Source organism: Schistocerca cancellata, chromosome 3 (genome assembly GCF_023864275.1).
Source record: "Schistocerca cancellata isolate TAMUIC-IGC-003103 chromosome 3, iqSchCanc2.1, whole genome shotgun sequence".
NCBI lineage: Eukaryota > Metazoa > Arthropoda > Insecta > Orthoptera > Acrididae > Schistocerca > Schistocerca cancellata.
In genome coordinates this window covers 80,528,939-80,546,190 of record NC_064628.1, presented here as the reverse complement: position 1 = coordinate 80,546,190, position 17,252 = coordinate 80,528,939, and the positions used below count along the sequence as shown (strand labels likewise).

At 41.6% G+C, this 17,252-nt stretch overlaps 1 protein-coding gene across 1 annotated transcript in view; it reads left to right on the top strand.

Moving 5' to 3' along the window:
- LOC126176127 (protein white-like) overlaps window positions 1-17,252 on the top strand; it is a 297,207-nt gene that overhangs the window by 62,773 nt on the left and 217,182 nt on the right. Inside the window, exon 4 of the mRNA XM_049923264.1 lies at window positions 14,896-14,994. Coding sequence (XP_049779221.1) covers window positions 14,896-14,994 — 99 coding nt within the window. The remainder of the gene's footprint in view (window positions 1-14,895; window positions 14,995-17,252) is intronic.

The following is a 17,252-nucleotide window of genomic DNA, read 5'->3' as shown; positions in this document are numbered from 1 at the left end:
ATCATCTTCGCCAGAAGAAACGTCGCAGTTTGAAGACACCGCCACCCGGCTGGAAGCCCGAGAACTCTTCGCCAGTTATATGACACTATTCCTCAAGCAAATGAAGTGTAAAGATGGAGATTGGTATAAAATACATGGACTACCTTTCGGGATATGTATGCATCGACGACAGCACTCATATTCCTACACTAATTTGCAGGATATCGGAATTCCTGAAGCTATATATGAAAATAAGAACCATTTACGGGAGCAACGGTGTATTACTACAACCTTGTTTCATTGAAATCACCGGTAGCGGGACCACCAACGACTTGACTTCACTGAACTTCACTGACTTCACTGAACTTTACTGACTTCACTAAACCGTGGCACAGCCATAGTTGCAGGTAGAGAATCTAAAGACTTCCAACGGCAACAAAAATTTGGTTTTCAATATTTCATAACGTTGTTAATTGAATTTAAAAACTGAAATCGTAATCAGCATGAAGAGCAATAACCAATTGTTCATTATCTAATAAGTTAAGCACTACAGTCTGTACTCATCCAATATTTGAGAAAGAGAGAACTTAGCGACTTCCAACAAACTTTACACTTAATTGCAAACCTTGATGAATCTTTTTCTCTGTGATATACCCGACAAAATGATGAAAGAAAATAAGTTTGTCATTTACGTCATTTTCCCTAATTATGCAGCAAAACTGTAGCATCAGGTATTGTGTTTTAAATTATTACTTCTTTACTAACAACTGTATTCGCAACACATTTTGCAGACGGTATCCACATACACTGAGGAGACAAAAGTCATGGGACAGCGATATGCACTTATTCACATGGCATAAGTATGCGCACACAAAGTATAAAAAGGCTCTCATTTGTACTCAGTTGACTCATGGGAAAAGGTTTCCTACGTGATTATGGCCATGCGCACACAAAGTATAAAAAGGCAGTGCATTGGCGAAGCTCTCATTTGTACTCAGTTGACACATGGGAAAAGGTTTCCTACGTGATTATGGCCATGCGCACACAAAGTACAAAAAGGCAGTGCATTGGCGAAGCTCTCATTTGTACTCAGTTGACTCACGGGAAAAGGTTTCCTACGTGATTATGGCCGCACGACGGGAACTAACAGACTCTGAACGCGGAATGATAGTAGGAGTTAGACGGCTGGGACATTCCATTTAGAAAATCGTTAGTAAATTCAAAATTCCGAAGTCCACATACCAAGAGTGTGCCAAGAATATCAAATTTAAGGCATTACCTCTCAGCACGGACAACGCAGTGTCCGACGGCATTCGCTTAACGCCCGAAAGTAGCGGCGTTTACGTAGAGTTGTCAGTGCCAACAGACCAGCAACACTGCGTGAAGTAGTCCCAGAAATCAATGCGGGACATACTGAGAACGCATCCATTAGGACAGTGTGGCACAAAATTGGCGTTTATGGGCTACGGCAGCAGTCGACCGGTGCCAATGCCTTTGATAACAGCACGATATAGCCTGCAGCGCCTTTCCTGGGCTCGTGGCCATATCGGTTAGAGCCTCGACTACTGGAAAATCGTCGCCTTGTCACATAAGCTCCGATTTCAGGTGGTAAGAGCTGATGGTAGGACACAGACCCGATGATGACATGGACCCAAGTTGTCAAGCAGGCACTGTGCAAGCTGGCGGCGGCTCCATAATGGAATTGGCTGTGTTTGTGAAAGAGACTGGGTCTCCTGGCCCAAATGAACCTATCATTGACTGGGAATGGTGATGTTCGGCTACTTGGCGACCACGGGCCACAATAGTTCGCGTTAGCTTGAAGAACATTCCAGAAAATTCGAGGGAATAATTTGACCAGCCGACCACCCGACGTTAATCTCATCGAACGTCCATCGGACATTATCGAGAGACCGTTTCGTGCACAAAATCCTACACCGCCGATATTTTCACAATTACGGACTGCTATAGAGGCAGCATGGCTCGATATTTCAGCAGCGGACTCTCAACGACTTGTTGAGTCTATGTCACGTCGAGTTGCTGCACTACGCTGGGCGAATGAAGGTTCTACACGATATTAGGCGATATCCCATGACTTTTGTCTGTTCAGTGTATACCAGTGAATATGCCTGCAGTGTTGCATCAGTCTACGAAACACGATGTTTTATACGTGGGAGATCGATTCTCTAAATAATGGGCGCTGAATGTACCAATGCACATTGTAAATGCTTTCGAGTTTAATACACACGTATATCATACGCGATCCTTTTACACAAAAGTTCCCATTCCGTGTGGACTATTTTTTTCGTTCATACTCATCATCATCATCATCATCATCATCATTTAAGACTGATTATGCCTTTCAGCGTTCAGTCTGGAGCATAGCCCCCCTTATACAGTTCCTCCATGATCCCCTATTCAGTGCTAACACACCGAGCGGGGTGGCGCAGTGGTTCGACACTGGACTCGCATTCGGGAGGACGACGGTTCAATCCCGCGTCCGGCCATCCTGATTTAGGTTTTCCGTGATTTTCCTAAATAGCTCCAGGCAAATGCCGGGATGGTTCCTCTGAAAGGGCACGGCCGACTTCCTTCCCAATCCTTCCCTAATCCGATGAGACCGATGACCACGCTGTCTGGTCTCCTTCCCCAAACCAACCAACCAACCAGTGCTAACATTGGTGCCTCTTCTGATGTTAAACCTATTACTTCAAAATCATTCTTAACCGAATCCAGGTACCTTCTCCTCGGTCTGCCCCGACTCCTCCTACCCTCTACTGCTGAATCCATGAGTCTCTTGGGTAACCTTGCTTCTCCCATGCGTGTAACATGACCCCACCATCTAAGCCTGTTCGCCCTGACTGCTACATCTATAGAGTTCATTCCCAGTTTTTCTTTGATTTCCTCATTGTGGACACCCTCCTGCCATTGTTCCCATCTACTAGTACCTGCAATCATCCTAGCTACTTTCATATCCGTAACCTCAACCTTGCTGATAAGGTAACCTGAATCCACCCAGCTTTCGCTCCCATACAACAAAGTTGGTCGAAAGATTGAACGGTGCACAGATAACTTAGTCTTGGTACTGACTTCCTTCTTGCAGAAGAGAGTAGATCGTAGCTGAGCGCTCACTGCATTAGCTTTGCTACACCTCGCTTCCAGTTCTTTCACTATGTTGCCATCCTGTGAGAATATGCATCCTAAGTACTTGAAGCCGTCCACCTGTTCTAACTTTGTTCCTCCTATTTGTCACTCAATCCGTTTATATTTCTTTCCCACTGACATTACTTTCGTTTTGGAGATGCTAATCTTCATACCATAGTCCTTACATTTCTGATCTAGCTCTGAAATATTACTTTGCAAACTTTCAATCGAATCTGCCATCACAACTAAGTGATCCGCATATGCAAGACTGCTTATTTTGTGTTCACATATCTTAATCTCACCCAGCCAGTCAACCGTTTTCAACATATGGTCCATAAATAATATGAACAACAGTGGAGACAGGTTGCAGCCTTGTCTTACCCCTGAAACTACTCTGAACCATGAACTCAATTTACCGTCAACTCTAACTGCTGCCTGACTATCCATGTAAAGACCTTTAATTGCTTGCAAAAGTTTGCCTCCTATTCCATAATCTTGTAGAACAGACAATAACTTCCTCCTAGGAACCCGGTCATATGCCTTTTCTAGATCTATAAAGCATAGATACAATTCCCTGTTCCACTCATAACACTTCTCCATTATTTGCCGTAAGCTAAACATCTGATTCGTTCATACTATACATGGAAAATTAGATAGTAACCGGAATGAGATTTTCACTCTGTAGCGGAGTGTGCGCTGTAATGAAACTTCTTGGCAGATTAAAGCTGTGTGCCGGACCGAGACTCGAACTCGGGACCTTTGCCTTTCGCGGTCAAGTACATCTACATCTACATCCATACTCCGCAAGCCACCTGACGGTGTGTGGCGGAGGGTACCTTCAGTACCTCTATCGGTTCTCCCTTCTATTCCAGTCTCGTATTGTTCGTGGAAAGAAGGATTGTCGGTATGCCTCTGTGTGGGCTCTAATCTTTCTGATTTTATCCTCATGGTCTCTTCGCGAGATATACGTAGGAGGGAGCAATATACTGCTTGACTCTTCGGTGAAGGTATGTTCTCGAAACTTTGACAAAAGCCCGTACCGAGCTACTGAGCGTCTCTCCTGCAGAGTCTTCTACTCGAGTTTATCTATCATCGCCGTAACGCTTTCGCGATTACTAAATGATCCTGTAACGAAGCACGCTGCTCTCCGTTGGATCTTCTCTATGTCTTGTATCAACCCTATCTGGTACGGATCCCACACTGCTGAGCAGTATTCAAGCAGTGGGCGAACAAGCGTACTGTACCCTACTTCCTTTGTTTTCCGATTGCATTTACTTAGGATTCTTCCAATGAATCTCAGTCTGGCATCTGCTTTACCGACGATCAACATTATATGATCATTCCATTTTAAATCACTCCCAATGCGTACTCCCAGATAATTTATGGTATTAACTGCTTCCAGTTGCTGACCTGCTATTTTGTAGCTAAATGATAAAGGATCTATCTTTCTGTGTATTCGCAGTACATTACACTTGTCTACATTGAGATTCAATTGCCATTCCCTGCACCATGCGTCAGTTCGCTGCAGATCCTCCTGCATTTCAGTACAATTTTCCATTGTTACAACCTCTCGATACACCACAGCATCATCTGCAAAAAGCCTCAGTGAACTTCCGATGTCATCCACCAGGTCATTTATGTATATTGTGAATAGCAACGGTCCTACGACACTCCCCTGCGGCACACCTGAAATCACTCTTACTTCGGAAGACTTCTCTCCATTGAGAATAACATGCTGTGTCTTGTTATCTAGTACTCTACCATCTGAGCTACCCAAGCACGACTCAGGGCCCGTACCTACAGCTTCAATTCTGCCAGTACCTCATCTCCTACTTTCCAAACTTCACAGAACCTCTGCTGTGAACCTCACAGAACTAGCACTCCTGGAAGAAAGGAATGCTAGTTCTGCTAGGTTCGCAGGAGAGCTTCTGTGAAGTCCGGAAAGTAGGAGATGTACTGGCAGAATTGAAGCTGTAGGTATGGGCCGTGAGTCGTGCTTGGGTAGCTCAGATGGTAGAGTACTGGCCTGCGAAAGGCAAAGGTCCCGATTTCGAGTCTCGGTCCGTGATAGTACTAATAGAACTGGATTATTTTACGACTGCATCCATCGTTTCTACGAGTTTTGAATAAGTTTCGGACTGTATGCTATTGCCTCGCCCTTAAGATTAGAAAAACAGGACTTCATTTTCATTGGTGAAGGAAACAAATAAAAATAACATCATAAATTCACTATCTTTGAACAGTAATTCCATAGGTACAGCACCATAAAACTACAGGAGACTTTACTCACGAGAAACACACTACTTAGTTTGTGGTAGTCTGAGAAACAGTCGCCACTACTTCAGTACTTTCAGGAAATTTACATGCACTTCCCACAAAAAATCACTATTGCACAGTTTAGTAACACCATCAGGCTTCAACCGAATTTCAGTTATGACGTTAAAATGTACTCTTTGGTTTCCTGCTGTTTCAGTGCCACGCATTACAATTATGCACAAAACAAAGGCTGGAAATGGAACAAAACAGTGCAGCAAGCAATTCCCTTAGTAACGGGGGTTGAGTGCACTCTCGACAAAGTGATCTCGACAAAGTAATCATGAAAAGGAAATCACACATAATTCTTTCAAGATAAAGTAGAAATATTACGTGCAATACTAGTCATGTGCTTTTTAAAGCAATTATTTATTTTCGGCTACCAACATAATTAAAGTATCTCGTTTTTGTATATACTACTGAAGTAGAAAAAATAATTTACTTTACGGACGGTTTTTGAGTTTTTGTTACAAATACTGATCCATGCATTGGGGTGGGTGAAACGGTGCTTCGAGTGCAATGTAGTTCAGCGACGCTTATTTACATCGTGGCACCAACATGGCACATTTACTGTACAAAACGTTTTTTACAGGGTAGCCTTGAAACAGGCCATTGGTTGTAGTGAAATTTCCCGCTGATTTTAAGTTAATTACATAATTCGTACTGTATGCGATTCTGTCCCTTAATCTATAGTATTTTGGGTAGACTGCATCTATTTTCATGTTGTTATGTAATTACGATTCCAAAACTCGTTTTTATTCGTTATATTGCCCTATTCCACAAATACCTAGCGTCGGCTTGTTTGGAAGAAAATTGTGCATAGTTTAGACAAGAAGAGAATAGAAGCTTTCGAAATGTGGTGCTACAGAAGAATGCTGAAGATAAGATGGATAGATCACGTAACACATGAGGAAGTATTGAATTGGATTGGGGAGAAGAGGAGCTTGTGGCACAACTTGACTAGCAGAAGGGATCAGTTGGTAGGACATGTTCTGAGACATCGAGGGATCACCAATTTAGTATTGGAGGGCAGCGTGGAGGGTAAAAATTGTAGAGGGACACCAAGAGCTGAATACACTAAGCAGATTCAGTAGGATGTAGGCTGCAGTAAGTACTGGGAGATGAAGAAGCTTGCACAGGATACAGTAGCAAGGAGAGCTGCATCAAACCAGTCTCAGGACTGAAGACCACAACAACAACAATAACATCTTGGTTCTGTGAGTAATAACAATTATTTGTACTAAACATGACTTTTTATCCGATATAATTTCCAAATTGTCTTCCTTTTCTGTAGACTATTAATTATGTGACAGCTTATTTGACCGATGTACCAGCGATATTGTGTATTTACGGTTGGTTTTGTTTATCTTGCCGTCATTTCGGTGATTTTTGTTAGTGGTACCATTGGTAGTCCTGTGTAATCTCCGGTTGCTCCATAATATTTTGTGTCTATATCCTCTTTTTTGATTGATATAATTCAATAAAGGTTTTGATGTATTTTTTGTTTTTGAGATCAAATTGCTCATCAAATTTGTTTACGGAAACAGAACTACCCGCTAAAAATACTTAATGGGCAAATCGACCTAGAATACATAAAATCCATTAAAAATTGTATTGACATTGTCAATCAAGGAAACAGACAGAGATACAAAATATTGCGAAACAGCCAGTGATTACACAGGACCACCAACGATAACACTAACAAAGATTACCGAAATTACAGCGTGATAAACAAAACTAGTTGTAAATCTTTGGTTAACAACGAAATATTGACAACAATATCGAACAATATTGAAAAAATATTGAGACAGAATGATTCATTATTAACAGTTAGACTTTAAACTGTGTGCCTGCAGTAAAAAAAAAAATAAAACTTCTCGACAAAGCAGGTAACGACAGATAACGAAATATTAGTTGCTGGCAGTTGAGCCTTGTGCTCCGATTCCAACATATGTTTGGTGGAACTGTTACCAAACGTTCTTAGTGAATCTTCTGGATATTTTACTGACAAATCGTTAGCAATAAGTGTTAAAATATCGTCGCTGGGTGATTTCTCTCAACAGCTATGTTTTAAAATGGAAAATAATGACGAATAAAAATGAGATCCCAGTCGACACAGGCCAAAGGTTGGCTATAGCTTTGCATACGTGTCACGACATCGAAACAGTCTTGATGCAACTTTCTTCAATAGTAGTAATTACAGAATAGCATCAATTGGGTAGCAAATGGTTCAAATGGGTCTGAGCACTATGGGACTTAACATCTGAGGCCATCAGTCCCCTAGACTTAGAACTACTTAAACCTAACTAACCTAAGGACATCACACACATCCATGCCCGAGGCAGGATTCGAACCTCCGATCGTAGCAGCAGGGCGGTTCCGGACTGAAGCGCCTAGAACTGCTCTGCCACAACGCCGGCAAATGGGTACCATCGAAATGTGCTCTGAAGATCGTTGTCCTCAGAACTATCAGATGGTGGTGGATCAGCATTATTAATGTTTGGATATCTCACCTCAGTGTCTGAGAAACAATGTCGAACGACAAAAGGCAAGACGCCTATCACCGTCACGCCAACAGGTAACAGCTCCGGACGCAAATGCATCGAAGAAGGCAAAGGTAACGAAAAGCGCAGTAGGAATGTTGAAGGGGATGTAGAAACGGTAGATATTGATAATGTCGCATAAACAGTGGAAACTATAGTCTTAGAGACAAACATGAAGTTAAATACAGGATTTAGGAATGGTAGTGGGTAGCCTACTTCCCGAAAGTCTCTATTAGTAGTAGGTTATTTCCTGTAGCAGGAACCAATGTGTTTACTGAACAATTCAGTAACCACATTGGTTGCTGCTACAGAAAATAACCGCATATTAGCAACAGGAAATACGCTAGTAAAGATCATGCATATCAACCAATAGACATGGGTCCCTATGGCGTCTTTGTCGAGAGAGGAGATGGTAATGTAGGAAAATTACACCCGAAGGCTCAAATGCTTCAAATGGATCTGAGCACTATGCGACTTAACATCTGAGGTCATCAGTCCCCTAGAACTGAGAACTACTTAAACCTAACTAACCTAAGGACATCACACACATCCATGCCCTAGGCAGAATTCGAACTTTCGACCGTAGCGGTCGCGCGGTTCCAGACTGGATCGCCTAGAACCGCTCGGTCACAACGGCCGGCTCATCTGAAGGCCCTCCGTAAAAATTTGTTTACAGAAAGTAACAACTTAAGACATGAAATTGTTTGTATCTTAGTTATTGGGAGAAACAGATATAAAATTGAGACAAAAGCTGGACAGTTAGCAAAACATTTACGATTTCGACAGAAAAATGTAGAGGCTTATGTCTCTAATTTCCTAACAAAGAGGTGGGGAGCTAGCCATGATGTTGTTATTCCGTTATCCCACGAGGACATCCTTGCAGAAATAAAGTGGGAATTTTTAGTATTCTGACGTCTGAATGGTCACGAAAAAAGTAATAAAAATGTAGAGTAAAGAGCTCTCACACAGAAGTGTGCTGTAACGCTTAAATCTCAGAAACATCCCCAGACTGTATATTTGTAATTTATCTGATGCCCTGTTGAACCGTATGTCGTCCGTTTTGCAATGTCACAATTCCCTTAGATATTCCTGTCTAAGTTCGCAGTGTCGTAGTACCGCTGTCTGTGCCAAATGAGCTGGAGCTGATGAAACCTCGCAGTGCTTACGTCCCGGAGATCGCAAGTGATTTAATTGCAACGGAAACCACGTCGCCACTGATCGCTGTTGCCCACTTTACGAGCAACACATGTAAATGAAATGAAATGTCGTGTGGCTAGGGCCTCCCGTCGGGTACCGTTCGCCTGGTGCAAGTCTTTCGATTTGACGCCACCTCGGCGACTTGCGCGTCGATGGGGAGGAAATGATGATGATTAGCACCCAGTCCCTGAACGGAGAAAATCTCCGACTCAGCCGGGAATCGAACCCAGGCCCTTAGAATTGACATTCTGTCGCGCTGACCACTTTTTTTTTGCTATCCCTACACCCGTTTTTTTAATCATAGCCATCCCTACGGGGCACCGCCACTTGTGTCACTGTCAAACAAAAATGAACTCTTACCTCTTCAGGCGTTGGCTCCTAACTACATGTAACCAACTCCCATCGAAAATGTGAAGAAACTACACTGTACGGGACTAGCGTGTGTGCATCAACCCACAAAAACACGATGAAAGGAATGGAGGAAGGGTATTTCTAGTAGGTGCGGAAGGTATTTTTTAAATTTTTTTATTGTTTTTTATTTTTATTTTTTATCATTTTTTTATTTTTGTTAATATAGATATCAATGTGCGAACAGTCATAGTTAATCAAGCCTGGAAAACTAAAACAGAATGAAGACACCATCGAAGATAGTAAACATAAATAACATGAAAAAAAAGCCACCACTTCGTAGTTAGGCTTCCCAGCGACTGCGCCCACTGATAAAGATTGTTCAATATATGATCGTTTGCAGTTCGTTCTGACCTCATCTACCACTGCCTGGAACATTCCAGCTACACGGCGGGCTGTGAAAGGCACTCCAGAGGTAGTTTGCGAAGCATTGTCGCTATCTGGTATGCCCGGAAATAGCACGATGTCTTTCTTGGAAATAGAAAGACATGCGCATGTCAACACCTGACGCATGCGCTGTAGGATGCCAGTACATTTCACATGCGCGAGATTCGGCATAAATACCGCGACTGCACCTGGGCTCTTCAGTAGTTGTGTACTCACCTGATGATGGCCGGACGTCTCTGGGCCGAAATATCGTGGCAGAATGTCGACGGGATCCGGCTGCATACCCGGAAATTATTAGAAGAAGAAATACGCCGGGAAAATTTCAGAAGTGGCTATTGTAATTTATTCTCCTAACGGCGCATTAATCATTGGCACCATTTACAAACCAGCTTCGCGTAAAATAGGAAATATTTTACTGGATCAGATTATTGCCCGTAGGTGGAAAATCAAGTAAGCTGACTGACCGAAGTACACTGCTACATCCAGGCAAAGTTTCAATATTTCACTAATTTCTTAGCTCCAAAAGACACCTAACAACAGTTAATTTCAAGTACTGAAGACGCTACATCAACTTTCGTTCGAATCCAAAGGAAGTCATAGCTCTCAAGCAACGTCCCTCAGATTGGTAGAGACCAGAGTGCTGTAGAGCCGTAGCACAGCGCAAATTTACGTACAGTAAAATCTGTAAGCAACAAAATGTAGAATGGTACATTGGATATCAGAAAATAGCAGCGTAAGATCGAAGGTGTTTAAAAGACTGTAAAAAGAGTACATAGAAAAGTTTATGTGAATCTGTAAATAACAATGGTAGTGCCACTGACATTTGTAAGAAATTAAGATTTTTCAAAAGCAAGAACTCCACAACGCGTTAGCTATTAAGTGACGCATGGCTAGGAGACTTTGGAATTCACTCTCACCAGCTTCCATAGCCAAGCAACCTTTCGCCCCCCCGGAGCATTGGAATCACAGTCACCAGCTTGTGGTTCCAGTTTCTTACTGAGAACTGATGAAGGGCATTGAAAAAGAGGGTGACATCCAAGCTGGGTAAGGACAGTACACACTAGCCGATGATAAGAAATCTCCCAGAGGTAGCACTCAGAAAACTGTTACAGATATTTAACCAATTATGGATGAAGGACATAGTAATAAAAGGTGGGACAACTCAAATCGTGGTATCTATACCGAAACCACTTCAATATGAAGAGCAGGCCAAGTCACTCAGACATATTGTTCTACCTTCCTGTATCGGGAAAACCTTAGAGCGCCTGGTAAAAAATCTTTTGGAATGTTGGTTGGAATCAAATCAGATACTGTCATCGAATCAGTATGGTTGGTACGTTGGTACGTTCCCGTGTAACTAGGGTGCAAGAGATGCAGCAATGCTGTTAGAGGTATCTAGCGTTCAATTCTTTTATCTTGGCGGCTCGCGCATGCCCGCCCAGACGCGGGAAATTGCTGCGCTGCCAGTTGCACACGACGCACGCGCCAATAGAAGCAGCGCCATAGTATAGCATAGTTCGCAAGCTTACGTTTAGGGGGGAGCGCGCAGTTCATGAAGTAAAGCCACTATGGCCGCATTAACCCTTTCACTGCTACAAAGACGTGCTTCCTGCATTCCGCGCTGTGTGCAATTTTGTCACTGCGCTGCTCGCCTGTGCAGACACTTCGTGTTCCGACTGCTTTGACACTCTTATCATTCGATTCCACAAAAACTATTTGGCTAAAAAATTAGATTTTTACATGTATTCTTGACTGATACCTTCCCCCCATAAATGACTTAATTTTGTTTCGATGTTCAACGCAGTTATTATGCAGCATCAAATATAGTAAACCATTGCACGAAATTTTGAAGAGTTTGCAGAGGTAAAAGTCCACAGAGTATACTTTCCGTATGGTCGATTTTAGTTGCCACGATGTTGAGAATGAAATGTGGACAAGATACCTAAATTTCATATAAAATAACTACATGCAATGCTGCATAATAACTGCGTTGAACATCGAAACAAAATTAAGTCATTTATGGGGGGGAAGGTATCAGTCAAGAAGACGTGTAAAAATCAAATTTTTGGGCCAAATAGTTTTTGTGAAATCGAATGATAAGTGTGTCAAAGCAGTGGGAACACCATGTGTCTGCACAGGCGAGCAGTGCAGTGATGACAAAATCGCGCACAGCGCGGAATGCGGGGAGCACGTGTCTGCAGCAGCGAAAGGGTTAATGAAGAGACAAAGCACTAGAAATTTAAAAAAAATTGCATTCAAACGAACATAATTCGTGAAGTAAGGCACTTCGATATTGTTTTTAAATAATGAAAATATTAAGCAGTGCGCAAGGTTTGAACTAATTTTTTTTTTCTCATTTTGTTCGTTTTCGTTCGTTGTATCTGCTCAGGGCGGACGTCGCAAGACATCCGTTTCAGTTCGTCGTTGTTCCATTAACTCAGTTTTTTTTATTACAGAGGGCAGCTAACCCTCTGACCGAACGCGCTGAGTTACCGTGCCGGCGGAACTCATAAGCTTTCGCTTTGAAGCCCGACACCTTAACCGTTATGCTAACACAGCTCGTCTGACGACAGAACGCCATGAGGACTATAACACATCACACAAACTACTGACAAACACTGTCAGTATGACTATGAATTACTCACGCTTCGGCGAAGTACAATAGGAAATAAACAATTACCGCTGTTCTTTATTGCGAAGAAGCGGTTCGTGAAATTGCTACAAGCACCTTTCGTTGCTATCGCCTGAATTAGGAGTCTTATTGCTTGATGGTTTAAGTAATTAATAGAATATGAAGCAATTGGTATAAAGAATGCATTTTCCAAACTTTCTATGAAAGGAAGTCTGCTGTCAAGACATTGCTTTTGTTCTATTACTTTATTTATGACTGAACGTTTCTAAAACTGAAGACACTCGTCTATGCTATGCACTGCAGTCGAGATCTGGCAACGTCGTTCTCTGTTCATTGGCTGACTGCGTTTTGTGACGTCAGATGCGCAGAACGAACCTAAACTCGGCCGCCAACATAAATGACGCGCACTTTAGTGTTGCTGGATAAACTGCAATACAGAAGCTTATGCATCTGTTTCGTAGCTATGCATTCTTGTCCCACTAATCCATATCACCGGGGATCATCAGGAATGCCGTTAAATATTCGCAGAACATTGCTGTGTGATCGTTATATCTTACAGCGAATAGCAGACACTAAACATCCACCGATAACTGAGTGTGGAACGCTCTCTCAAATCGGGAATAATACAAATGTGAGGAAACAGCAGTTTTATACCCCCAGTCGGTACGAACACTGGAAATGTCTACGAAACAAGACACACCAAAGTTTTTCCAAAGGTTTCTAAATGAGTAAAACAGCTCTTGTCACAATATCCCTCTAATATAAGTCGACTGTTCCAGCAAAGAGAAAGGATATGAGCAACTTTCACCTACATCATACTTGGCTGAAAAAAGGCCAGGATATTTTCAACTCTATACAGATGACTCAAAAATGGCGACGGGAAATGATACCGGATGCGCTTTGTTCTGTCCAGAATCTGAAAAGAAAGAAAGTTTCTACTACGAGGTGACGCTTTAATGTTTCTAGCTGAAACTCTCGCTATTATAGAGGCAATCAAATTCGCAAGATCTCTCAAAATGCCCTATACAGTAAGAGTCGTAGCCTGTCAAAGCGTTCTGGATGCAATAAGTTACAGGAACTGGGACAGAAGAACTAATAAATACACTTTCGACATTGTGGATCATTATCAGCAAGCTAAGAAGAGTGGTCAAACTGTAGAAACTGTATGGGTCAAATCACATTCTGGTATTCTATACAATGATAAAGTCGATCAACTAGCTAGAGATGTGATTAGCAGGGGAAGACCTATGGACATTAAACTCCCATACACAGAATGACTCCTAACATTAAAAGAACAAGCACTTCTCTCGTGATAGAAAGAATGCAATGAATGTCAACATACAAGAGGTAAAATCTTTGCACGTATACAGTTATTCATACCAAGACAGCCATGATCTACGAAGTCGAAACATTCAACGAAAATTGTAACATTCATCGTGAGAATGCATCTCAGTCATGGATCCTTCCCAGCCGATTTACATAGAATCGGTGAATGGAGACATCCTACAGTCAGTGTGAAGAAGAAACAATTTGTGATATGAATCACATCTTATTTCAATGTAGACGCTATGAGAAAGGCAGAGTCAAATTTCTATAGCAGCTCTTAAGACTTGGTCACTACCAGGCGCTTTGCACGATACCAGTTCTCATAGACATAACGAGGAGGATCTACCACGCCATGTCCACATTTATAGCTAAAGAAGACTTAAAAATTTAAACGGAATTGTGACCATTAAACTTAGCTAAAGAAATTAATGAACAACAGAATGGTTAATTGTCATTTGTATCTTTACGAATGAAAAAGAACAAATGTTACCTTGCTACATCTATGTGTATCAATACCTTTAAATTGTGATGGCTAAAAGGTTTGTATGCTATAAGCCAATAAAATAAAATGAAATAACCATACACTATTGCTGGTAAATCTGTCAAATAAGCTGTAACATAATCATTGCTCTACAGTAAAGAAAAACAATCTGAAAATTACGTCAGACAACAAGTCATATGCAGTATAAAACAATCTGACTCAACAGATTTTTGGAACCGTAATTACATTATATCTGTTCCTTAAGTAAGAAATAAGATAGGTGGCATTGCAGATCCCCAGTACGTGTTTTAAAGGATCAATAGAAATTTAAAGGCAGAGTGGTAAGTGTGTAAGTGAGTACGTGTCTGTGTGTTTGTGTGTGTGTGTGTGTGTGTGTGTGTGTGTGTGTGTGTGTGTGTGTGTTATGCCATTATCACAGTCCACGTCTCATTAGAAATTTGTTCAGTACGTCTAATTTCTGTTCACAGTTTTCACTGAGCGCCTGCCAGGACGTGATTATTGGAATCCCAGGTCGAATCAAAGGAATCAGCGGCGGAGAGAGGAAGAGACTCGCTTTCGCCTCTGAGGTTTGTTGGAGCCTTCCATTCGTACCTAGTCCACCACGTTAACGTAACGTATTTCGATTAATGTGAACTACCCTGTTACACACGGATCAGAAATACGTTACTTTATATATGTAGATCTTAAAAGTAACAGCCTCAAAGCAAAATGGCTCTGAGCACTATGGGACTCAACTTCTGAGGTCATTAGTCCCCTAGAACTTAGAACTAGTTAAACCTAACTAACCTAAGGACATCACACACATCCATGCCCGAGGCAGGATTCGAACCTGCGACCGTAGCGGTCTCGCGGTTCCAGACTGCAGCGCCTAGAACAGCACGGCCACTTCGGCCGGCGCCTGAGAGCAAAAAACTAAATAAGTGGACAGATAAAAGGAAGAGAGAAAGAATAGAGTTTAATGGCTGGATATGACGAGTCTAGCAGTAACATGGATTGGACAAGAACTGAAGAGGTAAAAGTGAAAATGGGCTTTTATAGGGACCCATCTCAGTATTTACTAAAGGTGGCTTAGGCTTAACGAGAAAAACCACGACAGCCCGATCTGAACATGAGTTCACAGTCTCAACAACCGCGACCCACTGCTAGCTAGCACGCTCTCACTTCGACCTTTCGCTCTTCACAAATAAGTCCTGACCGGATTCCTTGTCAGCCACGATTAAATTAGTGCGGAACAATTAGCAAGATGTTACAATCAAGGACTAGAGAACCGTTTCAGAAATGTTAGATTGCAATTTATTACGTAAGGTAGGAAGTAACTAATTAAGTATAAGGTAACTATAGCATATTCGGTTCTCTTTTTGTGCAGCTACATCATCATTTACAGTCTATTTACATAGTTCTACGTGAACATTTGTTTTCATTTAGTAGCTGTAAGAAGTATCTATTCATTTGCACACGTTCTTGTATTAGATTTACTTTGTTTTTAGTACTGTCAACAATGAAAATAGCTCGCTATTGTAATTCCAAAGCATAGATTATTAAGATACTGGAGGAATAAATACAAAATAGAATATTACAATTCACAAAATATGTTTGTTTACTTATTTGCTTTCATAAATTGCAGATTGAACAATGATACAGCGGTTAATATGTTAGTTTAAGAGAAAAAAAGGAATCAATAAACTGTTAGGTTGTAAATTACTTGTAGGAGCCCCATATAATGGTCACACGTAAAGGGAACTCGACAGTATCATTCGACTTGTAGTTCAAATGGCACAGTTTAATGAACAGCTAGAGAAGCTGAATGTCACCTTTACCATCAAAACAGTGCCCACCGTCCACATCTGTCATCGACATAAGATGTTTCGATTTCCATATCTTGAATTTTTCAAGATAAACGCTGTTATGCTTTAGAAAAACAGTTTTTGTGCGAGAGGGTAGATTTAGTATAAAAATTTTGTTTGTGCTGATTCTCAAATCAGGTATAAGGCTATACTTCACATAGTCATCACAGCACTTTGAATCTCCACTACTATTTGTTGTTCACAACTTGTACTTGCATGAAAGGACAAGCTGACACATTCTAAGGGCACACTACATAGATCAGCTACGTGCGCCCGAGGAGTACATTCTACTTTGCTGTACTTGAAACTATACAGTACTACACTGCTTTCACTCTACTTCTACATTTTATATCCTCTCTACTTCGACCATCATCAGTTATTTTGCTCCCCAAATAGCAAAAATCCTTTACTACTTTAAGAGTCTCATTTCCTAATCTAATTCCCTCAGAACCACCCGACTTAATTCTACTACATTCCATTATCCTCGTTTTGCTTTTGTTGATGTTCATTTTATACCCTACTTTCAAGACACTGTCCATTCCGTTCAACTGCTCTTCCAAGACCTTTGCTGTCTCTGACAGAATTACAATGTCATCGGCGAACCTCAAGGTTTTTATTTCTTCTCCGTGGATTTTAATACCTACTCCGAATTTTTCTTTTGTTTCCTTTATTGCCTGCTCAATATACAGATTGAATAGCATCGGGGAGAGGCTACAACCCTGTCTCACTCCCTTCCCAACCCCTGCTTTCCTTTCATGTCCCTCGACTCTTATAACTGCCACCTGATTTCTGTACAAATTGCAAATAGCCTTTCGCTCCATGTATTTTACCCCTGCCACCTTCAGAATTTGAAAGAGAGTATTCCAATCAACATTGTCAAAAGCTTTCTCTGAGTCTACAAATGCCAGAAACGTTGGTCTGCCTTTCCTTAATCTTTCTTCTAATATACGTCGTAGGGTCAGTATTGCCTCACGTGTTCC